At 37.7% G+C, this 27912-nt stretch overlaps 1 protein-coding gene across 3 annotated transcripts in view; it reads right to left on the bottom strand.

Annotated features, from left to right (window-relative positions):
- Positions 1-27912, bottom strand: part of LOC139452158 (fibronectin type 3 and ankyrin repeat domains protein 1-like) — a 133740-nt gene that overhangs the window by 74428 nt on the left and 31400 nt on the right. For all 3 annotated transcript variants that reach the window (XM_071233504.1, XM_071233505.1, XM_071233506.1), the window contains exons 3-4: positions 8559-8683; positions 4419-4500 (exon numbers count right to left, since the gene is read on the bottom strand). In XM_071233504.1, the coding sequence (XP_071089605.1) occupies positions 4419-4500; positions 8559-8683 (207 nt within the window). The remainder of the gene's footprint in view (positions 1-4418; positions 4501-8558; positions 8684-27912) is intronic.

The following is a 27912-nucleotide window of genomic DNA, read 5'->3' as shown; positions in this document are numbered from 1 at the left end:
TACTTTGTGTGTGGTTGGAATTTTAGTATTTAATATGTGCTTTCATGTTGACATTAACCAGGTGATGAAGTTGTGGCTCACAAATTAACCACTTTCCAAAACAGGGAATTAGCTCGTGTGCACTACTGTCTTTACAGCTCCTGAATGTCAACAAGTACACAGTCTGTCTTTAAATAAAGCAATCAGGGCATATGATTAATGCAGTGACAGCATGCTTGTCAAGACATGATGAGACAGTTCTCTTGGCATACCCCACAGGAAGGTTAGCTAACAAAACACTGGCTTGACCTCTCAAATGAGTCCCCTGGTGCAGTGCCAGATTGACAGATGCCAGCATGTGGCAGAAAACGAACTCTTTGTAACTCAAAGTTTGCCATGTCCAAAAAACCCATTAAAGACTAACATGTAGCCATGTGTATAGGTGCAGCATGAAACTCATCATTACCACGTGTTACAGCCAAGTATTTTAATACGGCTAATTGTAAAACGAATGGGTGTGTACATCTCTGTCTTAAAGACATTGTCCTTTGAGAGTTGAAGGCAGGAAGTTTTCTGGATTTTTCATTATGTATGAATACTTTTCGTTATTTCAAAAGCATCATATTTTCTGTCCCAAATAAAAAACAGAGTTACGCATTGCATCATGAACATTTTAGTCATGATATATTCTAAATGATTTTCTCCTTAGTTGATTTTACTCTGCATTCTGCTAACTGGGCTGTTCATCCATTGTTTCCTGAATTTTAGAGTGATGTCATGTCTGTCTCACAGTTGTTGAATGAATGACAGGCCACAATAAATCAATTATCATAAGTTTATACAGGTAGATATTTACAGGAAGCACTACATGCAAGGTCAAAACATTATTGGAAGTTGTTGTGTGGGTGATATATTGATAAATATAATTTTATGAGAATAACTAACGAGCTACAAGGAATTACGGTTTATCTTTCCCTTGGGGATTAACAGCATAGATGTTGACATTAATTGTCAAGGGAAAGATAAACCATATTACTCTGAAATTTCAATTGGGTTTCCTCTTCCTTACCCAGAATCAAATTTAGTGCAAATGTCTCTAGATATTATCCTAACCACATTCAAAATTTATATAGGCTGTCACTCACAGAAATGTATCCCTATTCACCAGTAAAAGAAGTTTGACTCGGCTCCTGTCTACCTAGACTAAAAGCATTAAACTAAAAAGTGCTGAAAAGAAGCAACCTTTTCATGGAACATCGGAATGTGTAAACATACCTCACTATTACAAACTCAAACTTAATACAAATTCAACATGCAAAACTTTTGAAATGTGTTGTTGCATTAAACTTTATCAAACTTTAACATCGTTTTGGCATAACCTTTCAGCAGCCAATGTGTAAACATACACTAAAAGGTGATGAGAATTAACAATGGGGATTAGGATCTTTTAAGTAATGACAATGACGTGTTTCAACAATTGTCATGGCTGGAATTAAATGTTCATTAAGACAAAGGTTGTCATGAATAGTTTGCTGTGACAATGCCTCAGGTGGTGAGGTGAAGTGGTGTTTAACATCATGTTCAAGATTATTGCACTTATATATGACATGCCTGCATGCCTGCATGCCTGCGTATGTGCTTGTATATACTAGTCGAGACTAATACTGGTGACAATGCCTCAGTAATTGACGATATAACCATGTTTTACTCAAACCTGAACGCATAACCAAAAACTTTTCAAACTCATACTTAAGAATGTATTTACCATGTTTACTGCTACATAACATGCAAGAATATCGTAGGCCACAGTCACAGACACTTTAAACAAAAACAATTTTATTTAACTGAGGAATTTACCAATAGCTATACTACAGGTATTGTGAGGAATTTTCTAATAGTTATGCTACAGGTATTGTGAGGAATTTTCTAATAGCTATACTACAGTTATTGTTAGGAATCTTCTAATGGCTATACTACAGGTATTGTGAATTTAAGAAGACCCGGATTCAAGACGACTTACATGATATTTAAACACTAATGAAAGAGTAGGAAATCAAGCTAGGATTTCAGAAACACTTAATAATTAATTGTTGGGATAAAAAAGTGTCCACAAAAGTATACATCTCAATCTGTGGTTTTTAATTTCAAATTCAAAGTCTACTCCAAAAGTCCTAAGAGGTGTTTTCTATTATGTCAATAAGCCACCAAGAGTTACGGCCCTTTTGGATGTCCGCTTTGACTCATCCAAAAAGAACATTGCAGGGAGCGATATTTTCACCCTTTAAATAGGCAACTGTAAAGGGTCACATGACATGATTAAGCCTATCCTTCACACTGGAAGAGGAGGAAATCAACATGCTATCTATCAATTATATGATCATTCATTTTATGCTCCTTTTATATGGACATGCATGATGTTTGTTTGTTGTTTAACGCCGCACTACATTCCACCTATATGACGGCGGTCTGTAAATAATCAAGTCTGGACCAGACAATCCAGTGATTGACATCATGAGCATTGATCCAAGCAATTGGGATACGATGACATGCATCAATCAAGTCAGCGAGTCTGACCACCCGATCCCATTAGTCGCCTCTAACGACAAGCATAGTCGCCTTTTATGGCAAGCATGGGTTGCTGAAGACCTATTCTATCATGTATGAAACAGATGAACTGCCCTAGCTTATGAACAGTCAAAACTAGATCCTTGCAACCATCATTAATAATGCCTTACAAAGATCCATTGATGAAATACACCTCACACATAATGGCGACAGCAGATACGTTATCAAATATGGACATAACTAAGAAAAGCTGTTATGTAAGAATTACACAGCTCTCATGTAAGATGTAAGCCTACCTTTTATTTCAAGGTATGAGATTGTCATTTGCAACACTAAATACTTCAGCAGATCATTTACTGGTGCTAAAATTCAACAAGCTCCATTTTTTTGTTATGCTGCACCATGAATATGTTGACATGAATATGTTGACATGAATATGCTAAAACTAGACATGGATACCGTGTGGAGAGTCCAGCGCAATACTTATTACAAAAGTCTAATCATAAACTTTTTAAACAAATTCTCTCTTGATCTTGAACTTTGACCTTTTCATAACATGTGCCAAAAGAATTCCCCAGGGCCATTTTGAAAAAAAGTCTTTGAAGAATAATATCTTAAGTCTGATTGCCATGTTAATTACAAAAACTCACACTATAACAAGGGGTGCGGCATCACATTGACCTTAGTAAATACTCAGATGAATGCTTGTTTTTAAGATAAAGTTGTCTTTTATAAGTGAGTGAGATGTATTACAGTTGTTCATGTGATTAGCAAGAAAACTAATGTCTCTTAAGTGTCCAAAAACCCATAACACGGGGCTACAGATAATCCCTATTAGCATGTTGTGAATAGCAAGCTATTGATAAACTACTGCATGTCTCTCAGAAGTCTTGTGCCATGTTTGGAGCAACTTGTCCTGGAGCTCAACATGTACAGCAGCAGAGAACACATTTCATGTGCATTGCACAAGGGTGTCTCCCACAGTGGAAATAACTTAGAGTAGGGGAGGTGACTCCATTAACATCCTGGAGACAAGAACCTGGTACTAGGACATGTCCCTCAATGAAGTTGAACTTTCTTCTTTGTACAGCAAAGAATACATTATAACAAAGATTAAAATGTGTCATCTTCACAATGTTAAAAAGCTTGTAGTATTGACTGCCCCTGTGGAATACTGGATAGAGCATCTGCCCAGAAAGAAAGTGGAAGGTCAGTAGTTTGATCCCCCAGCCACATCATACGTAAAGAGATAGTACTTGTCACCATGTCTGGCCCTTGGCATTAGGGGCTAGCACTATAAAACTGACATAAGTACGGACTACTACCAGCAGCCATGCAACATGTGCATGCATGTCTCTATATAAGTGAAACAAACTCATTAAAATCAGATGTTATATTGCAACAATAAACTTCTCTGTGAGAAGCTCTGACAACCACTCCATAGGAAGTTGCATCATGTGTACTTTCTAATGAGCAATTCAGCATCGAGACTTCTAAACTCTTGGTATGAGCAAACCAAGCACATCTCATTTCTGTATCTCAAATAATCAAGGACTTTGGAATACAGAAAGACTAAAGCTGTGTTTCTGAGTACAATGAAGGTAATGTTGCATTCTGTGGAAGTTTCCTTTGCCAAGATCAAAGTTTCCAAATCAAAGCGTTAAAGAAATAGAGCCGAGTCATTTTAGAAAGCTGACATCTGATTGGCTCAAAATTCACTCAAATTCACCTATAGATATATATGTTCTGTGGAGGTGCCATGAGATCTAACGTGCTGTTGAGGTGTCTTCAGATCTTGACACAGAGGTGTTGTAGAAGTTGAATTCATAAGCAAATACAAGTCTTGTGTACCATGAGGGCTAAGTGCTACCTACCCTGACTGTAGGATCTTCTCGATGTCTTGCAGATCTTTGCGTATAACAGCACGGTGGAGATGTTCTCCTGTAAGTGGCTCCTCTGAAAAAATACCACCAATAACATGTAGGCCACAAATGTTACTAGCGAGGAGTATATGCTCCACATCATGACAATACACTAGGAGCCCTTATCAAGGCACCTTTATAACATAGCATTGAAGTAGTGAAATTCTCAACAGACTTTTTCACATGACAGCAATGTTACTTATAACATACAGAAACTCTCATTCATCATCAATCAACAGTTCTGAATTGGTGTATTATGCTGTTTTTGGTTTTTAAATACCAACCATAATGTACAATTATACTTTACAAAATGCAAATGTGCGGTTACTACAATATTCAAAGGATTATATTTTGTGCAGAAAACTCAAAAGAACTCTACAACAGAGATGTATATAAAGTTGCTGCTCCACATGCTTTCTGTGCCTGTCACAGGTTCGACTCAAGGATTACGGTGTAACTGCCTGAGCACATACAGCGCCATATTTTGTTTACAGGCTGTTGTTGGTGATTTCATAATTCAAATCAACAACCCACTCAGAACATTGGAATCAACTCAATATATTTGTTGGAATCAAAGAGTTTGAATATTTATTTCATGGCAGAATGAACATTTTGTATTTTCAATGTAGAGCTAGGTTACCTGTAGATTTAACTGAGCTAAATGTAACATTCGAAACCAAGTCAACAAATCCACTTAGTGACCTTTTAACACAAGCATGAGTTGCTAAGGACCGTTCTTATTCTGGAATTCCAACACGTATAATGCATTATATATAATGTGCTTACAAAGTTTCATCGAGAAATATTGAATGGTTTATGAGTTCAGCTCCACAAAATGAAACCCTCATTTGAACTTAAATCCAACTTGTTATTGTCCTAGAAATTCAAAATTTAAAAATTCAAAATACACCTGAACAGCAGAAGGCACCAGTTCAGCACTTGTGATCATACAACATTTCACAAAGAAATGAGAAATAGTTTTGGAGTCATGTTCCATTAATGATCCTTTCCCTCATTTGGACCAAGTCCAACTTATTGCCTTGAAAACACACAAAAAAATATTTTTGTCAACTTCCTGAATAGCAACAGATTTACCATATTCGACGTAATAAGCACCCCGCTCTAATAAGCACCCACAGCGATATTTTCTGATATATTGGCTAGTGAACAATCCCAATTAGCACCGATTCTGATTGATCAATGTACAAATGCCTTATTTATTCGTGTATAATACGTATGTTATATACATTTTTAATTATGGGAAATTAAATTCTGGAAAAAATATATCTGTCGCTTATAAACATTTCAGGCTGTCAGCATAAACCACGAAATTTACGATCTTTCAACTATGTTTTTTTTCACCAAAATAATATTCTAATAATAACCCCCTATTTCAAAATTTGAGAGCGCCCTGGGCGCTTATTATGTCGAATACGGTAACTTCAGTGTATGCCCAAGTTTCAAGAAGAAATAATGAACGGTTTATGAGTTATGGCCCTGAAATAAACATGACAGACTGACTTCTATTTAAAAAAATCCCACAATCCTGCATTTCAGCAGTGGGAATAAAATGATGACCACTTGATAGGTGTTATGTATTATCACAGGCATGTGATTTAGTTTTAAAATAGAGTCAGTAATTTCTATTGCTCACATGAATTATGAAGAAATAATTTATTGATGGTTAAAACTTATGGTCACAAACATCTATAGTGAGTTAAAGAAAAAAAGAAACAGTGAAGATCAGTATTAAGAAACTAGATAACAAATATCTGCTTCATCAGTCAAGCCTTATCAGAAGAGAAGATCAGTATTAAAAACCCACATGCCAAATGTCTGCTTCATCAGTTAATCGATATCAGAAGAGAAGATCTGTATTAAAAACCTATATGCCAAATATCTGCTTTATCAGTCAAGCAGTATCAGAAGAAAAGATCAGTATTAAAAACCTACATGCCAAATATCTGCTTCATCAGTCAAGCAGTATCAGAAGAGAAGATCAGTAAGAACCTACATGTATCAGAAGTGAAGACATTTGAAAGCAGACTTGCAAAGTCAGTGTCAGGGTTACTGGGGGTCACAGGGTCATTTTCCTTTTAAGTGGAACCCTCCCTTAAAAGGGCTGTAGATCACTTGCCCCTCCCTTGATGGCTAAAACAGTGGGTATTTTGGTTTAACCAGCCATGATGTAACTGCCAAAATGATCAAACTGGCAAAAAACCTGACCTGTCCATAAAGTGCTTTAACCTGCTTGAACTTGTTTCAGTTTATGAAAAGTTGTAGCTGATGAAACTTGCACCATCCTACTGACAGCCTGTCCTAATGTTGCTCATACCATCTCTGTTCAAAGACAAGTTTGGTTTTTACGGCAACCTTATGGTTAAACCAATGTTTCCCCGAAGTATGCAGATAATGCAAAGGACAACGTGGCAGGCTACTGTGCAATGGTGTCAAAGATACATTTTATTTCCAAGTTTGCACCTAACTTAATATTGATTGACCATGACAGCATTTACACTTTAGTGACTGGTGAAATTTGTATACTTGATTTGTAGTTTGTTACTCGCAAAACCTTTTCCGCCATTTTGGAATTCACCACTATTGATATAAAGAGATATATTTTCATAAAGTGAAGGGATTGTCAAACAAGCAACTTTTGCTTATCTGAATACCTCTCCCAAACAGGATACATATACAAATTACAATATATTGACAGTGACATGAGAAATAGAGTACATTATTTTGTTGACATTAAAGATTAGTATTGTTCTGCAAGTGTTTTATTACTCAATTATCGTTCGTTACTACAGTTGCGTTATTATTTACATCAAGCACGTCAACATCGCATTATTATATAGCAAAGCAAACATTTAACAAAAAAACTCAAACAAAATCTCTAAATCAGCAAGAAGATAGAATAAAACTGTGCACTGATTTAAAGATTTGTTACAGTCAATTAATTTTGTAGCCTTTTATGAAATAATACATATTTTGCCTAAATGTACTGTTTAAGGGACACATAAAATGAAGTGCATCTTCCATGTGATAGCCACAACAACATCTCGGGCTGTCGGATGTAAATCTGGCCCATTTGTTGGCGTTCAGATACACTGCAAGTGTTTAACCTGACAGAATCTTGATCCATAATTTACATCAGAGTATATACCATTCTTATCATTGCTTTGTATAAAACTACTAAAACTTCCTAAACTAGTGGCATTAGTAGTCAATAGGTAGTGAGTTCCAAATGTTAGCTGTATCTGGATTAAATGATGTGGCATAATTATTTGTTTTACACTTTATGTTTTGCAGCTGTGAGCTGTTTCTCAAATTATAATCACTTGCATCCGACACTCTATTTGAAACTAAGGATAAAAGATAATCCGGTACTAGATTATTAACCATTTTATAAAAGATATGTAACTATTGAAAATGCTGCCTTCTTTCTTCTAATGAAGTAAGATTTGTTTCCTTATAAAGTTTACCATGACTAATTCCACGAACAGCCCCACAAATAGTTCTGAGTGCATCTAGACTCAGTTTTTCAAGTAGTAACGCCTGTTCTTCTGTGCAGTTGTCCCATATGTGGCAACAATAGTCAAATATCAGTAATATGAAAGATTTATACATAATTTCCAGTGTTTTCCTATTTAAGCGATACTTAAAGCTCCTGAGACAGTGAATCGTTGGACTGACTTTCTTAATTAGGCTATGCATAATATCATTCACAGTTTAGTATGAAAGTCTGAAATGAAAATATATACCATGTATATTTGAAAGAACTCTGAATAACTATTCAAAATATGCTAAAGATCATGGACATATTTTGTTTGAGTTTTTTAACTTGTAAGTCATGTAAAATATGACGTTTTGGGTAGGGATCCCAATACCAGTCATACATCCCACTGGGTTGAAGTCATATATCTCAATCGACGACATTGTTACAACATTGTTGTGCCTGCTGGAAAACAGATCGAAATGCAAAGAGAAAACATATTTAAAGTTGGCTTTTGGAAATAGGATAGAGGTTTTGATTTCTTATTCCAAGCAGTCAGGTGTACATTACAAGATGAAGTGGTCAAGGTGTATTACTTGTGGTAGACACTGCAGTGTGAGCACTCCATTCACTGGTGTCCTCGTTGTGCTGGAAGCGGATACGGTAGGTGTAGGTGGTCTGGGCATCCAGGCCTGTCACTGTGTGTCTCTTGGCATAACCTCTGCAACACACAAGCAGGCAATATGTATTAATACACATCCTTTAATGTTATTTCAGCAATATCTAGATATTTCTTATATACCGGGTATGTATACTTATCCTGTGTTACTCTTTAATGCATTCACTGCTTGCTCTTGACAGACAGAAGAGCTGTGTGAGATCTCGCTGAAGAAGAAGTTGTTCCAACTGCATGTGTAGCTAATCCCATCACACAGCTCCCACATGACCACAGATGTGATGATATCACCACATTGCTGCTAGATCATAACATCTGGAGACATCGTGGGGAGGCAGCTCTGTGACGGTTGGGCCATTTCAGACAAAGTAATGCAGCATAAGAATACAAATATGAAAAATATCTAGATCTTATGAGATTGTTTAACTTATCGTGCATCTGGACAGGAGGAGCTTCGTAATGGCGACAAGCATTGGTGACCTGTTGGGCCATGACCAGTGGGCCAAAACTTTTATCACCTTCAACATCTTCCTGTGAAGACAGTGTCGGACCTCCAAAAGCATCCTTCCATGATGGTTGTAATTGAGCCATTGCTGTACAGAGCCATCGTAGAGGCAACCACCCAGATCACATGAGGATTGCTAGCTCTCAATGAATCAAGGTTGGCGATCTCATAGGCCTCAAGGATGACGGTATTCAACAATAATGATATAGTGTGGCAGCTGATCTGTCAGGGAGGTCTGGGAGATGGGAATAAACAGGCATGTCGAAGCACCATGCAGAGTCTTGGAGCTACAGATGTATACTTACAGTGTGTGCACAGGGCACAATAGAAGTTCCTTGTTGTCTTTGGTTCCCACGGTAGATGATAAAGTTGTGATGGAGAAGGACTGGTCGGGTTGTCCTGGGAGTTGATTCTTAGCAATGAAATCCCAGCGCAGCCCATAGTGAACAGCTCCGTGCATACCATACTCAAAGCGTACACAGGTAATGTCGAGAGCATGAAGCTCACTAACCCATGCGGCCTTGGCCAATGCCAATAAGATCATCGTGTTCTTGGTGAGGTAATAAAACAATGTAGCATGAAGGTTTGACCAGGAGAGTGCACAAACACTGAAGGGAGACATTCAAACCCCATACGGGAGGATGAAACTTCGCCTTCTGAACTTCAAGTCCCAATGACCGTCATAGCGCCTGTAGTTCCCATCTTCCCGAGGCAAGTGAGTTAACTGACTATAAAAGTACAGTTTCCACCCTTGCCGAACTAGGCTGGTATTATGGAGTTACATTTTGGCTGGACTAACGAGTCTAGGCATAGTCCAATAAAAATCGTGCACTGAAATCGAAATCCGGTTTGTAGAGTGTTATGCAAATTTCGGTCGACTGCAGGATTTGCAAAGCATGTGCACCGCCAACTCGTTGTCAACAGATATTTTCCAAATATTTTCATGTTTTTAATGAGGGTGCACACGTGATTTGATGCACTTCGCGATGTAAGACTCTTTTTATCACAATATAGATCTTGATTATCGATCAGATCGTCTTGACTGGGCACCACCGTTTTGTTTGAAACAAATGCAAGTGATACGAGAAGTTGAATCTGATTGGTCAATAGGAGAGGCATAGAAAGGACATAACTCGTAATAGTCACTGGTGAATTCCAGCCTAGTTCGGCAAGGGTGGAAACTGGACTTTCAAAGTCAGTTAACTCCCTTGCTTCGGGAAGATGGTAGTTCCAGGATCTTGGTTATTATTTTAGATTCCGAAACTGCCAACATTGAAATGAGAGCCACCAAAATGGGTAGTAATGGTGCTGCCTTTCAGGTGTCACTTGGTATGCAGATAAGGGAGGTATTCAGCCAAGAATTGAGGCGATGCAGTAGTGGCCTCCTGATCCTTTCCTTTACACAGGATCCATAGGAACACCATCTATCATCAAAATGGTCTTGGGTTGCAGGACAATGTGTCATAACAATGGCCTTAACTGCCCCTGATGAATAGCCTCTTGCACCTAGAGCTCTCTTAAGATAAGTCAGGTGTGCAGATGAAACCTGCTTGCCATTGGATATGGAAACCTGATGTGCAGATGGTTGGACCACCCCAGTAGAGGTAGTGGATGGCTTCCTGTAAGACGGCTCTTGGTTGCCCTGATCTCCGCATCACCCTGGAAAGAAGTACTGGTGGCAGAGAACCATACACTCTTAGCCCTTCCTACGGGATGCTGAATGTGTCAAATGCCCAAATCGGGATCGTTAGGACAAAGGGTGCTATTTGGTAGGTCTGGCAAGTGGCAACAACGGCAATGTTGGGATGACACACAAGATGAAAACCTCTGGAGGAAGCTTTCATTACGAGGGAGCTACCCTGTCTGGCCTGGATTGTCTGCCAGAATGTTCTGACATCCTGGAATCTGCTGGAACAGAACATGTATGCCTAGCTGATCTACCAGCTGTGAGAACTGGAACGTCTGTTGAAGGAGTGAGTGAGAGTGTGTGGTCCCCTAATGGCGCAGACACCAGACCACCATGAGGTAGTGATAGAATAGGTAGTAGAATAGGTGAGTTGAGTGTAACAGAAGGCTCTCCTGCCAGTGTGATATCTCCTGAGTGCCTTCAACTCCAAGTTGATAATGTGCCAAGTGTGCTGGTCCACAGCCCTGGGGTTGTCTGGTCCTCTAGATGCACACCTCAACCTGTAGGGGTGTCTAAGGACAGGTGGGATATGCAAAGGTGGTCCTGACCTATTATATTAGGCACCAGGAACCTTTTGATTGCATGCAAGTGTAGTCGACCTCAGCTCAACACATCTGGGGCTGACGAGGGCAATTTCAGGAGCACTTGCTATAGGCCATGGGCTACTTAGGTCCACTGTGCACACACACAACAGCCCCCCCCCCCCCCCCCCCCCCCTCACCTCCCAACAAAACTTACTTTTCCTGGAGCCTTAGAGTGTCCTGAACATGAAATCATATGTTAACACTGAAAATATAGGGATGCACTTCCTGTTTTCATCATATTTGTGGAGGTACCCTCAAAATCGCAATTTTGCATTCCACGTCAGCGTCATTTTTGTACTGCAACAAAAAGGTCAATAAATGTCTTTAAAATTGTCTAATTTCCATGTCTAATATATCAAAATAAAGCAGAAGTTATTCCGGTTACGATGATGTTATTTTCATATAAATATAATGACAAGTATAGTTATAGTGGCTATTAAACTTTTACTTAGTAGAACACACATATGCAAATTCCCCTGGGTGGCGTAAAAGCACTCCTGTTCTTATATTGAGGTGACGACGCAAGGAGTTGCCTCGTTACTTTGCATGTAGTCATCGAAGTTTGACGTAACGGTCATGGGAAGAATTTCAGAATCGACGCTGTATCTAATAGATAATGCTGAATATATAAAATCTGGAATCCTGCATATTGTCGGAGACGAGGTTCAAGCTCCACACTCAGACAATCCTCTGTGAACTGTGTTGTTGACAGACAACTGGTGTTTCCCAAGTCTGTGTAGAATGTGTGACATGGCCGGTGGAGGGGCATGTTTATCACCATGATAAGTGTGACATTTGGTCCTGTCTAGTGAACTATGATCCCGAGGTGGGTACCCAGTAGCATATGACGATTCTGTAAAATGTCGAATCGTTCGTGAATTTGTGATGACCATCAATTTTTGGTGCAGATCATGTCTATGAGAAGCCACATGAAAGAAATTCTATGAGAGTACTATTGCCCTCTCCATGGAATCGTTCAGCCAACGTTGAATGGATTAGGAGAATTGGGAGGAACTTTCACAGAACCTTCACTATGAGCCCAGGTGCTGCCAAGGGATTGCGGTCTCATAAGCCAGTAGAATAAGAGAATGTAACCGCGAGGAGATTGTGTTATGTCTAACATCTATCTGCGAGGTCATCCCAGTTGTGTGCTATATCCCCCACCTCCAAAGCATAGATGATGAAATCGTCCTTCCTCAACTGAGGAACAATACAGATAATATCACAAATTCAGTGACCACTGCTGAGACCAGATCCTTCAGCACCGAGTCCGGCGTAATAGGGTTAGGCTTGGATCAATAGTGTCTTGTTTATCCATGCCCGGGTCGGCATCTGATGGAACATGAACTGCATCATCTGCAACCAGATGTAGGGAGCCTGCAGGGGCTGTTGAGGTGCCAGTTGGAAGGGAAGAGTCCAAATCCTGGACGTGCTGAGTGTGCCTCGGCCATGTAGCTGCTCAGGAGGGCTGGCTACGGCGCTGATGACAGGTTGTAAGCTTGTGGGAGGGACGATCTCTGGGTCATTGAGTGGCTCCAGCACCGAGGTGGTCATAGACGTCCAGATGTAGTCGTCACTCTGGTCATCAGAGTCGAGTGCTGTTTTTCTCTGGAGTAGACACTGCCAACCGTATGAGGGGAGGTGTTTGCCTGTCAACACAGGTAGAAGAGATACAGGGGAGGCTGGTCTTACAGGAGTACACGCTGCCAGAAGAACTTGGAGAAGCTGTGGCTAGTGGAGATGTAGCAGTCACAGAGGAGTAAGACATCTTCTATTTAGCTTGTCTACAAGCTTGCTGCAAACAGCGCTCCCGAGAGATCCTCAGGTACTTGGAGAAGGCTGTGGGAGAGAGGGGTATGCAAAAGCTACATTTGAAGCTGTCAAACATATATGGCAGCAGTCCAGACACAAAGGGTGGGGGTTCCAGCCAGACTTGTTACTGTGACCCTAAGTACAACGGGACATAAATCTGCAATGTAGAAGGTGTAATCAATCGAACCATGATTGTGTGCGTATGTAATATTCCAAATCACAGAACACAATGGTGAAGGGATCAGATTACGCAAAGAAAGGAGAATACAACGCTTCAATAACCATAGGGAAGTAAAGGTACAACAATGTATGAGAAGAACCAAGCAATAGAAAGAATACAAAACGCATTACACGAAAAAACGTGACCATGAAGTGAATCAAAATAGTTAATTGGAACAACAATACACCTGAGACCTACTGTGACAAAAAGTCACTATCAAGCATTAAATATTATTGCAATGGTAAAAGTCATACGTAACATATGAAGACACAAACCATAGGAAGGATATAATTCACATAAACAATAGTGTTGTAATAACATGCAAAGGATTGTAATGGGTAAAGTTGAGTAATCAAAACAGGTGATTGTTCTCTCTGAGTGACAGCAGCAATGTGATGATACGTGATGGGATTAGTCACACAACCAGTTGGAACAACTTCTTCCTCAGCAAGACCTCACACAGCTCTTCTGTCTGTCAAGAACAAGCAGTAAATGCACTAAGGAGTAATACAGGATAAGTTAAAAATATTATGTTTTACATTGCTTAAAACAAAGTGACAAACTAAAAGCTACACTAATATATGCATGAGGCCTTCTTTAAGACTCACCATCTTCTTGAGGCAAGGGAGGTAACAGACTACAAAAGTCCAGTTGCAACCCTTGCCGAACTACGCTGGAATTTCTGAGTTATGTTTTGACTTGCCTTAATGAGTCTATGCATAGTCCAATTAAATCATACATCAAAATCACATAATGAATGACAAGTGCCATGCACATTTTGGTTAATTGCAGGATGGCAAAGCATCAACGTCAACTGGGTGTCAACTGATATTTTCCAAATCTCGTCATGTTTTTAATCAACTTGCTCAAATGATTAGATTACCATATAGATCTTGACTGTCAATCTGACTGTCTTGATTGGGAGCCACCATTTTGTTTGAAGCATTTTACCCCACTGCATAGACATTACTGTGAGCAGGTAACACCAGAAATATCATGTCAACAAATCCATTCTGAAGTACGCACTTTAATCCTGCTATTACACTTTCTGGTTATGGAAAGTGTTCATGGTATCTATGTTTGTAATCTATTTACTTAATTTTATTCAAACTTTCATTCAATATTGTTTAGATCAACATTAATTTTGATGAAATCATGTGTGAAGTGATCAGCAGATCTCACAAACTCACCGCTATGTATTATTGATAATAAAATAATAGTTTCAGATACAATTCCACTGATCATTACATCAAAATTTCTTGAAGTAATATTATTGGTTATTTTCACCGAATCACCAGCATATTGCTAGAAAATGTGTGTACAGCTCATTGCTATTTCTGGCTTAGTTTAAGAGAAAATACAGTAAAGTATGGTTATAACGAACTCAATGGGACTACTAATTTTAGTTCGTTATAACCGTAGTTTGTTATAAGCATATATACAGCATAACTACAGCAAATAGTCGGGACCAAAAAAGTAAGTTCGTTATATCCGTCAGTTCGTTATAAGCGTGTTCGTTATAACCGTAGTTTACTGTACATACATTATGTTAATTTCTATATATAAAACAATGCCTGGGAGAACAGAAAATACAATTTAAATCACAAAGTTTGTTATCACCTGTTTGTTTAGATCTAGCTGCATTCACTGAAAGATAGGTTTAGAATAGTAGCTTTTACTGCACATAACAGGATGTTGACCAATAGCGTCATCCTTGCAAGTTGTTTGTTCACTAAACAACAACAAAAACACATGTCAGTCTAGCTGCAGCTCTTTATTTTATATGCTTTGTTATGATAGCTGTGTTTTTTTGTTTCTCAATCCTTCAATAGGTACCGCTTCACACAGCACAGCATCGTGAAGTGTGAATAGCGCAAAACACATGTCAAACCAGTCAAGACTAAAGTCCATAATAAGCAATCTTAAATCCGTGAGGAAAAGGCTGATCCATATTTCAATACTTTCAAAGTTGGAGTGTTGTTTCCCTTTTAGTACATTGATCTTAGTAGTTTTCAAAGTGAATCCTCTTTTAATCTTTGTTGAGGGAAACCTTAAAAAGCAATCACATTCCTAAGACCACAAACAAATTAGTTTCATCTTCATTACACTATCTTGTTTGTAAGCTTAGTTCAATTGACAAGACTCGATTTGATTGATGAGACCAAGAAGGGCTGACCGACATGTTTTTACTGTTAGACAGTGCCCCAAGCCATCTTATTCCTGTCCATGTTAACATCCATTTCTTGCCACCTACAACGAGACATCACCAACAAGCACTGCCAGGACTTTAGGGCAATGTTCAGACATTATTGACACCCTGATACCTACCACCTGGCGCAAACAACTTCTGTCAAAGACTTTTTCAAGCCAAATTTTCATTCCTTATTGTTCCGTGTGTACACATGTTATTTGGATACATCATGTTGGAATAAATACATGTATTATGAATCGTATGTGTTTCTCTTTGTAGACTTTTCTATATCATGTCAATCAGGTTCATCTTTTACCTACCTGCTTACAATGCTATATTGTTAGCAATGTAAAAATGGTGGTGTAACCAGGTTGTAATATTATAACAACATTCCTTAAGTGAGCTCATTTCTCTGGGACATTGACCCCTAAATTCTCTGCAACACTTTGTGAGAGGTTCAGAGACTGCCCTTGACCAAGATTGACTAAATATGAGTAGAATTATGATAATCATCAACAGTTTCTAAACAATTTTCAAGAATTGTTTTTCACAATGTATGAAGAACTTTTGTCTTTAAGTTAAGTGGATGTAGATAACACAATCAGATTATTGACAGAATTGTATCAATCTTCTCCATGGCACACAAAACAAGAATTTTAGTCTGACAGTTACAATAAAAAAACACTGAAGCAACCACCAGGTGAGATGAACATTATTCAATGGAGAAAGTATGCAGCTTTAAGAGCCCACCAAGAATATATTCGGAGTTGTACTTACATTGTTTTAGACCTTATGTTCTACCAATAGAGAAGATTGCTGAGAAACAAATGAATGAGCTGGTTATGGCTGAGAACAACCCCCAGTTATTTTGGAAAACTTTAAAAAAATGTTGATGTACCTAAGGAATATCCAATGTTGTTACCAAAGATCAGTGGCTTGTGTATTTTCAAAATCTTCTCAATATTGAGAAACACATTTTTTTTTTTTTGACATCTTTTATTCCTTTCGAAGAGTTGTACATCAGGTTCAGAGGTTACACAGTAGGTTTAGTCAATTGTAGTGAAAATACGTTACATAGATGTACATTTCTTGTGATATAAATATAGCATGCATAATTGAAACACGCACACGCACACGCACACGCACACGCACACACACACGCACACATTCGCACACACACATGATATGCCTCAAGAAGAGCATGAAAAGTTGTATCGATAGTCAGATATAACTAAAACAATTATGGTAGTATTGCTATTTGAGGCCTAGCTGATCTATAGCCTTGTTGTACAGGGCATGATTATTATATTAATTTGTGTAGGATTTTTCCCCATTTTCGTTCAAATTGTAATAGACCATTGTTTTTGGTGGCAATGAATTTTTCAATCATCGCTGTCTCTTTTAGTATTTTCCTAAAATTATCAAAAATTGGTTTCTCACCCTTAATACTTGTTACATATATATATATATATCTTTTACTGGATATCATAATATGATTAAGTAAAAGTTTATTTTTGTCGAATCCAAAAATAACTGAGTATTTGGTAAGTGAGATCCTAGTATTTGTGTCAAGGTTTAAAAAGGTTTCCAGTTTGCTCCAAAAGTGTTTAACATATTCACATTCCCAATATACATGTATAAGGTTTTCACCATTTAAGTCACAAAAGGAGCAAATATCATTATCAACTAGTTTCATTCTTAATAATTCCTTTTTGGTGTAAATTATTCTGTGGATAAACTTAAACTGAAAGTCAATCAATTTAGTATCTTTAGTACATTTTCTGAAATTTGAATAAACTTCTTTCCATTGAATATCATCATCAAAAAGAGATTGCCATTTTCCATTTACTAAGGGTGGTTTTGTTATTGTAATTAGTCTATCATAAAAGTACCTAGATCCTTGAACGGGTATAAATATATCCCTCAATTGTGGACTAAGATTTAAGTCATATATTGGTATTTTGATATAATGATTGACAGTGTCTCTCCATTCTTTAGGTATACTAAGTTTAACCTTATTATAATCTAATATTGTACCCTGTATATCATAACATACTTTTAATATTTCAAATGGCAAAAATCCATTCTCATTACATAAGTCCTTAATTGTCACTATACCCTTTTCAAACCAATTTTAAATTATGTAGTTTTCATGTTTAAATTGGTGATTTAGCCATAGGGGCTGTGATAGAATTTCGGAGATCCTTTCTGAATTTGTTGTAAATTTTCTGCCGTAATTTCCCCAAACATTTAAAACATCTCTCCAAAAAGGGTTTTTCACACATAAGTATTTATCAGCATTGACTCCTAAATTTATCATATCAGTGAAAGAAAAAACTGAGGGATTATCACATGTACTCTTTTTTAAATACTTTCTTAAAGTAGATAATTTTAGTGATTCTATAAATATTTTAATGTCCACCATTCTAAGCCCACCATCAGCATAATTTTTTTTCAGATTTTGCCTTTTAATTTTATCTGGTTTATTATTCCATAAAAAACTAAACAAAATTTTATTTAAATTTGTAATAAAATCTTCTGGGGGGTTTGGCAGTGCCATAAAAATATGGACAAGAGTTGAGAGAGCCAATGACTTGATAACAGTAATTTTACCTATAAGAGTCAAGTTTCTTCTTCTCCAGTTTGCCAATAACCTATTTATTGTTTCAAGTCTTTTTCGGGTATTGATAACCCATAGATCTTGCAAATGGGGGTTGAGAATAATTCCTAACACTTCAAAATTGCCTACATGCCAGTCTAACTTTAAGTCTTCACAAATATTTGTTGAGCTCCCTGCTTTCGACCCGATCCATATGGCTTTTGTTTTATCAATATTTATTTTAAGTCCAGACATTTTAAAGAAACAATAAAGTATATTTATTGCTGCATACAGACAGTCAGCCTCTCCGTTTAAGAATAATTGTGTGTCGTCTGCATACTGACCTAATTTGTACTCTTTCTCATTCAATACAATTCCTATAATGTTTTTATTGTCTCTTATCATACAGCCTAAGATTTCCACAGCAAAAAGAAAAAGATATGGTGATATTGGGTCTCCTTGTCTGCAACCTCTTTCATTAATAAAGAAAGAAGACATATGAGCGTTTTGTATTACACAAGAGGATGCATTATTAGTTAGTAGGTGTATCCATTTTATCATATAAGGCCCAAAACCATACTTTTCTAATGCCCTGGAAATAAACTGTCTTGATATTGTGTCAAACGCTTTCTCAAAATCAATCAGCAGCAACATTCCTGGTCTATTTAGTCTTTTACATTCAAACATAATGTCATACAAAAGTCTTGTGTTTTCAATAATACATCTTCCAGGAATAAAGCCAGTTTGATTATCATGAATTAGGTGATCTAAAGTTGTTTTCATTCTATTTGCAATACATGTACTAATTATTTTATAAAGTGCATTCAGCAATGATATTGGACGCCAGTTTTTAGAAATCTTCTGTCTTTGTTTCCCTTGGGTATACACGTAATGACTCCCCTTTTCATTGTATATGTCATTTCCTTATTTTCAAAAGTTTCGTTTATGTATCTAAAAACCCATATTTTTAAGTCTTTCCAAAAAAACTTAAAGAATTCTATTGGAAAGCCATCTACTCCTGGGCTTTTGTTATTTTTCATTCGTTTTACTGCCTTTGATATTTCATCTAAAGTGATTTTTTCTTCTAAATTAACCCTTAAGTCTTCATTTAGACTAGGTGTTTTTACATTTTTGAGTGTCTCACCATTTTCAGTATCATTTTCTTTTGGTAATGAATAAAGCTTCTCATAAAATTTTCTTTGTTCATTTATTATTAAGTCCCCGTCAGTAATTTCTTCCCCTTTATTATCAATCAAAGTGTTTATGAGTTTACTTGTATAATTTCTAGATTCCAAAGTACAAAAGTAGCTTGTTGGTTTTTCACCTTCATCATACCATTTTATCCTATTTCTAATATGTATTCCTCTTGTTACTTCTTCATTATTTTTTTCTAATTCTATTTTATATTTGGATAGTTCAGCCAATTTATTTTCACTAATCTGTTGAAAGTTATTCCTAATGTCTTCCTCTACTTCTTCTATTTTATCTTCCAGTTCCTTAGTCTGGTTTTGCCTGTTTTTTTTAACATATGTTGCAAATGATATGGTTTTACCTCTAATTTTCATTAATAAAGTTTCCCGAAATAAACAGTCACCAATGGTTAATTCTAAGTTTATATCCTCATCACCAATCTTACCTCCTGGCTCTTTACAAGAATATTCTGTTATAGTTTCTTCCATAATTTCCTTCACCATTTTAACATAATCTACATTACACAATAATGAGGTATTAAGCTTCCAATAACCTCGTCCTTTTTCCTGACTTAAACTGTTTGAGAATTCGAGAGTTATTACTGAATGGTCAGATTTATAGCCTGGTAATATTGAACTCTTTAAAGTCATATCATAAATATCTTGAGAGATCATGAAAAAATCGAGCCTTGCCTGTTGTCTTGGATTTCTTTTCCACCAAGTGTATTTTCTTAAGTCCTGATTCATATCCCTCCAGACATCTATAAGGTTATATTGTTCTATTTTTTCCAATACTGTTTCTCTAGCTTTTGGGTTATTAATGTTTTTATAATTTTCTAAATCAAAAGCTGGATTCAGAACAAGGTTCCAGTCACCGCAAATTACTAGCGATTCATTTTCAAAATTATCAATATCCGTAAATAGTTTTAGATAAAAGCCTGGATCATCTTTATTTGGGCCATATAAGTTAACCATGGTCAACTTAATGCCTTCAATAGTGATATTTTAAGTATATAGTTACCGTTACTATCTGTTTTAGTTCTATGAATTTTTATTTCTAAGTTATTATTGAAAAGTATAGCTACCCCTCTGGCGTTGGACCTAAATGGTGCAATAATACATTGTAGCCCCCATTCATTTCTCATTAAATTTTCATCTTTTTCAGAAATATGAATGTCCTGTAGACAAATGATTGAGAAATTTTTCTTTCGCCAGATATTCATGACTTCCTTTCGCTTATTTTTTTCAGCTAAGCCTCTACAATTTACAGATAACAATTTTAATTTTATTTATTTTAGCCATTATCAAAGGGAAAGATTTGACAACTTTTAAACCGTGTAAACATGATGAACAGTTTACACCTACTGAGCATATACAGGAGATTTGTAGTTGGAGTACAACCCGAAGAAAGGTTTATTTGATTTTTATAAATCATAACACAAAAATAAAAAAGGTAAACCAAAAGAAAAACTTGTGTATAAAAAAAACAAAAAGGTAGCCTTGGCAAATACATGCGAGGTTCAGCGAACTCTGAACCGCCCATCCGTATTTATAATTAAAATAATATTTTACATTTATGACCACAGGTAAAACAAAATGTTCTCACGTGAACGTACAACTTGTCACATACCTTCAATAAAGTTCTTTGTTGTCATCATATATCAACATTCAAAAATATCTGTGTTCTACACTTCGGAGTAACAACACTGAAATACACCGGAGGAAGTAACTAGTAGAAACCGGACCCTTTCGACAACAACAGTTTTATAACAAGACCGGATCAGAGCATTGGAGAGAACCGAAAATATTGTGTTAACAAATAGTAATGTATGGTTACTGGGAAACCAGAAAATACAGAATGTTCATTGTTTTCAAATACTTAAAACAAAAGGTTTTCACTGACTTTGTTGTATTACATGTCACCTACCTTCATTTAAGTTTTTGTTGTAATCTTATATCAAAGATTTAACAATATTATTCACAAAGAGAAATCGGAGTGTCGAATATGAAAAATACCGAAGGCTGTATTGTATTACATGTAAGTACAACTTGTCACTAGAAGGTTTTTGTTGTCGTCATATTTTTGACATTCAACAGTATGTATATCGTTTACACTGCGGAGTATCGGCTCTAAGAAACACCAGAGGAATTAAGTACTGTAATTGAATCCGGACTTTTCCTACAACATCAGTTCTATAACAGAACCAGATCTGGATATCGGGAATAACCGAGAATATTGTCTCGACTTTACATAAATAATAATATGCAACAACAGCTCTATCACAAAACTGGATCAGGATTTGTTGTATTACATGTCTCAGAGCTTCAATAAAGTTTTTGTTGTCATATTATATAAAAAATTAGCAATAATATTCAAAAAATAATCTGAGTAGATTGTCAATTCTGGAAACATCTGAAGCGGTATTGTATTACTGATTACATGTACATGATGTAAGTACCACTTGTCATATACATTCAATAAAGATCTTTGTTATCATCATATGTCGACAGTCAACAGTGTTTATTGTTATACCCTTCGAAGTATCCACCCTGAAAAAACACTGTAAGTACAAAGTAATAGAATACGGGCTATTACGACAACAGATATATCTGTCTATAACAGAACTGAATCAAGGCATCGGGAAGAGACGAGAATCTCAACTTTACACAAATAATGTATGATAACCGATACCGGGAAGGCAAAAAATACAGATGGTTCGTTATTTTCTAATATTTAAAACAGAAGTTTTCACTTATTTTGTTGTATAACATGTCACAAACCTGCAATATAGTTGTTCGTTGTCATCATCGAACCTTCTGAAAACACCGGAAGTGCTAAGTATTAAAGTCCGGACTGCTAACAGAACCGTATCTAGAAACCAGAGACTGCCGACAATTGTGTCAATTTTACACAAATAAAAAGTTTGTCAGAGTATAAAGTAGTTCGTTCTTTTTATAGTCTTTTCAACACATAACTGCTGAGAGCCAGGTATGGTCTTCTCTTCTCGTATAGACACTGATAAACAATAGTCAGGAAATAATCCGGAACATACCAGTCCCATTCAATGATTGTTTATAAACAAAACTTTCCAAAACCGGATCTGTCAGCCGGAAGTGGCCTAGAAATAAGTCGGAGTTGATACTTAGTACCAATACTCTTATATATGTATAAGTACACAAAAGTCAACAATATATTTGTTCCGCTGGGTAGACTAGTCTGTACTCAGCATCCGTAGTAAACCCGATATCCCTGTAGGCACGATGTCGCCACATACAAATTCTCATTGTGATTTTCTCCGTTAGAGTGACAAGTTATCAATGGAATCATCAACTCCCACTTCCTTCCATGAACTGTCGGAGTTCTTCCTACAAAGTAAGGTGATCTGTAAGCCCTGCTCCTTGATCTTAGTTTGAAATTTATATTTCTGTCTGATCTGGTAAGCTTTATTGGCCTATCTTCCTCTGAACCTTTTCAGCACAACTGGGAGGTCCTTTCTAATAGTTATTCTTCTCTTACGGAGTAAGTCGTTTCTCTTATAGCTAGCATCAACGACAGCCTGACGATCTGACATTCTCACAAATTTGGCCACGATAGGTTTAGGTTGACTCTGTGTGTAGGGGTTTGTACTAGTATGGGGTAGGCGATGTATAGCCACTACATCCATTTGGCTGTCTAAACAGAGATCTTTAAGCACATTTCTGACAGCTGGTTCGGCCTCCTCTGTGTCTGGGATACCATAAAACAGCAAGTTACCTTTATGTTGATGCAGCTCCTGCATTAAGAGTTTCTTCTCCATCTCGGCATGTTTATCTTGAAACTCCGCTCGAAGTTTGTTGATTTCGATCTTATTGCGCTCGATACAGGAGGAGTTGAAATCCACGGCCTGTATGGTATCCTCTTATTTCTTGTTCAAATTTGAAATGTCCAATTTAATAGAATCTATTTTTGTCGTGATAAGAAGGGAATGTTCTTCCATCTTCAGGGTATGCTTATCAAACGAGCTGGTGATGAAAGCTTTCATATCAGCCACTGTATTGAGAAACACATTGATTGTGATTGAGATTATCAAAATAACAGATGAGGATACAGCTTTTTCTAATGTGTGATGAAATATGTGATGATCTCAACATGACATTCACTGATGAGGAAGTCCTTATGAGTTTGCACAATTTAAAAAACAAGAGGCCCATAGGGCCTGTATCACTCACCTGGAGATTTATGCAATCATGACAAAATATACATTTGCATGTACATAATACTGCAAATATTTCATAATTTTGACTCATATAAAAGGGATGGATGACAAATCTGGCACCACGAATGTGTATCTTCTCTAGATACAAATGTAATACAAAGATCTGAATCGTTTCCATGTTATGATACATGATCTAAGTTTCCAGAGGCAAGGCTGGACCCATGGGCGAATCCTATTGGCATAAATGTATTATTCCCTTCATAACAAACAAAGTTGCTGTGTCAACTTTAAAGTGAATCAACAAGAAGAGTGAACTTCTAATAAACCTTCTTTACTTGGGTCCATGTGTTTTCATACAAGAGCGCGGCTTCCGGTGGTTGGCCATGCACTGTGCAAGGGAGGTAACCCCAGCTGTAGCTGTATGGCGCTTACCGCTAATTAACATATAAATCTACATCTTTTCTCCTTTAAGAGAAATACTAACTTGACAAATTTGTTTTTTGAAATGAAACATCACAGCAGTCTATGTGACACTGCCAAAGATTAATACAAGAGGTAAGTGTTGACGAAAAGTACAATGGAGGTATTACTTCCTCCTGAAAATAATAAAGTTAGTGTCTCTGAAATTATAACACTTTGTGGACTGAATTAAATAATACTGTTGAAGTCCACTGGTCATTATGAAATGTCTTTTACATCTTGCATAAGGGCATTTATCATTTAATACAGTTCAGTGTAAATCAAGGTATTTGTGATTTGGTTTCACAATTCTGCCACTCCTGGTAACTGTCATGTTAGGTTGTGTGATGTTTTCTGGCACCACCATAGGTCTTGTGTCTTCACTTCTCTTTGTTGTCATTTCTTGTCTCATGTTAGTCTTTGTAACTTGTGTTTCAGTGTCTTTAGTGTTGAGTGTATATTCCTCAGGTGGGGACATCAGCTGCACTGGTGTTTTCCACACGTGGAAATGAGAGTTTCTTCTATTCCTTCTTAGGTCTTTACCTTCCGAAGATATGATGTAGGATCTGGGTGACTGATCCAGTTGTCTTACTAGTCCTAGTCTATCAAATCCATTATTTGTTAGAATTCTCACTTTGTCACCTGGTTCAAGTCTAGGCAGCAGTTTTGCTGTCTTGTAGAAATACTGTTTGTGTTGCCTTCTCATTTCTACAAGGCGTTTGAAGACACTTGATGGTTTTCGAATAACTGGTGAGAGTACCTTGGACGACATAGGAGTTTCAGTTTTGGTTCTGCGTGACATGAGCATGTTGGGCAGGCGATCCCTGGACTTGATCTTAGGGAGTATTCCTCTGGTTGAGTATGGCAGGGTATGGGTCACTGCCACCCCTACTTGATTTTTCCCAAATTCTTTTGGCAGACTGTACTGCCTTTTCGGCAAGTCCATTGCTCTGTGGATAACCTGAACTGCTGGTTTTGTGTGTGAATCCCCAAGTTTCAGCAAATAATGCAAACTCCTGTGACGAGAACTGGGGGTCCATTGTCAGTTAGAAGAGTGTCCGGCACATCAAACCTAGCAAAGTGTCCTTTCAGCTTTCTTATTACAGCTGCAGAGGTAGTTGTGTTCAGAGTGTTCATTTCTATCAAACCAGAGTATGAATCACCGAGCACAAGGTATTCGGTTGAGTTCCAAGTGATTAGATCTGATGCAAGTATTTGCCAGGGCCTGGTAGGAATCTCATGACATTTGAGAGGCTCCTTCTGCTGTTGAGATTTGCAGCTGTTGCACACTGCACATTCAGCTACCCACTGTTCAATGTCAGAGTTCATGTTACACCAATACAGGACATCTCTTGCTCTTCCTTTACACCGCTCTGCATTGAGGTGTCCTTGATGAATATGTTTCATGTAGTCATGCCGCAGTGATGTAGGGACAATGACGTTGTCTCCTTTAAAGAGAATGTTGTTGCATTCTGTGATTTCATCTCTGAACGAGAAATATTTCCATGCCTCTGAGTGTACATCTCGTTTGTACTGTGGCCAGCCATGTTTGACATATTGGCAAATAAATGAAAGTTCCGGATCACGACCATTTTCAGCCTTGAGTTGCTCACTTCTGGCATCCGTCATGGGTAAAACTGTCATTACCTCAAATTCCTCATAGTCAGGTACATTTGAATCATCTTTCAAGAAGGCTCTCGCCAATGTGAAGTACTTCACCCTTCTTACAGACTAACTTCAGGTTGTACTGTTGCAAACGTAAAAGCATTCTTTGCAACCACGCCGGTGCAGCAAAAAGAGCTTTCTTGTATATGCTGATCAAAGGCTGTTGATCAGTCTCTACTGTGACTTCTTTTCCAAGGATATAATCATGGAACTTCTCACAAGCAAACACAATTGCCATGAGTTCTTTTTCGATCTGGGCGTAGTTTACTTCTGTTTTCATCATAGCCTGCGAGGCATAAGCAATGGGACGACTGCTTTGGAGTACAGCCGCACCCAGTCCATTCTTCAAGGCATCAAATGTTAGTGTGAGAGGTTTGTTAACATCATAGTACTGTTTTGTGTTGGGCTCTCTTAATACCATGCAGAGCTTGTTGGTGAGTTTGATTCGAGTGCCACTGAATGTCACTCTGTAGAATTTCTCTCAAGGGTGCTGCCTTCTCACTGAGATGAGGAATAAACTTGGCAAGGTACGTGACCATACCTAGACATGCTAGAGTGATGGAACGTCATCTGGAGTCGGCATTTCAAAGATTGCCGTGACCTTCGCAGGGTCTGGTTTGAATCCTTTATCAGTTACCAAATGTCCAACATAACTGACCTCTTTCCCTTTGAAGTGAAATTTGTCCTTGTTGAATTTCAGCCCTATTTCCTCGGCTCTGTCCAGCACTTTCATTGCATTCTTGTCATGCTCGTCTTCGTTTTCACCCCATATTATGATATCATCCATGATACTCTAACATGGCAGACCACTGAAAAGCATGTCCATGTTCTTCTGGAATACCACACTTGCTGAGGTGATACCAAACGTCATGCGCAAGTAACGATATCTACCGAATGGCCTGTTAAAGGGAGTAAGCATTGGTACAGGAACTCTATGTGGAGGTCTGACTACCGGAGATACATCAGGATAAAGTTACGCATCATACGACACAGGCAAGTTTCCAAGTTTACCATCAAACAATTAGGGTATTTGTCAATAATGTCCTGTTTGGTCATTCTTGTTTCAGCTTTCACATCATGGATGTCAAGTTTCACCATTCCCAAGGCAATGCTGTCTTGTATGCCAAGGATAGGTTTCACTGGGCTGTCAATAATGTGGAATACTAGTTTGTGTAGTTTGCTCTTGAAGCCAATATTCATTTTGCATGTGCCCAAAGTCATCATGGTGTCACCACTGTAAGCTACAAGTTTGACTGATCCTGATCTGGAAATCAGCTCTTTGTCTCTCACTTGTTTGAACAGAGAGAGAGACATCACATTGCATTTAGCACCGGTGTCAACTTTAAAGAGTGCTGCTTTGTTATTGATTATAATTGTTGTATGTGCTTCAGATGGAATGTTGTCTATACCATCTATCTCTATAGTGTCAATAAACAAGCATTTTCATCCTGTTCATACCAGTCGCCTTGAGTTTCACAATTGCCAACTGGTTGTAGATCATGAATGGTTCGCGACCCTTGATACTTTGGTTGCTTAGTTCTTGCATGAAATCTATCCCTGCCTCTTGGACTTGATTTCCATTTCAAATTTCCACTGGTACCGTGACTGTATGTCTCCTGGCAAGAAGGACTGGACTGACAAACTGAATGGAAGTGATTAAAGTTGATGCATCTGTGACACCTTTTCCTAAAGGCCTGGCACCGTCCTTGTGCGTTTTTCCACCCACCGCCAATAAAGACAAACACTGCTGCTTCGTTACACTTGGCGGAAGCCCAGATGTTTAATGGGGAAGCCAAAACACGGAATGGTTAATGTGAAACAATAACTTATAACAAACGAAATAAGTACTTACAAAATGAACACAATAAAGCACATGTTATATCGTACAAAAGAGTCCATTAATGTCCCAGTCCCCGCAAGTCTGCCAAGCAGGAGGGTGGCGAATTCTGCCTGATCTTCGTGTAGCATTATTTGATACCACAAAGTCCATTTCACTGGGTGTGACAGTTTCAACATCACTAGGTGAAACAAGTTCACTCTCACTTTGCAAAGTGGGGCCATAGTCACTTGACACAGTCTGGTCGTTATACGTTTGGGCAGTGGGTATACCTTGGCCTGAACTGGTGGTTGGGGCTTGATCTGTAGGGCAGTATTCTGGAGGCCGCT

This window comes from Haliotis cracherodii, unplaced genomic scaffold (assembly GCF_022045235.1).
Source record: "Haliotis cracherodii isolate W230 unplaced genomic scaffold, xgHalCrac1.p SCAF_9, whole genome shotgun sequence".
Lineage (NCBI taxonomy): Eukaryota > Metazoa > Mollusca > Gastropoda > Lepetellida > Haliotidae > Haliotis > Haliotis cracherodii.
Note: the sequence above shows the minus strand (reverse complement) of the source record. Positions and strands in the feature narration are given on the sequence as shown.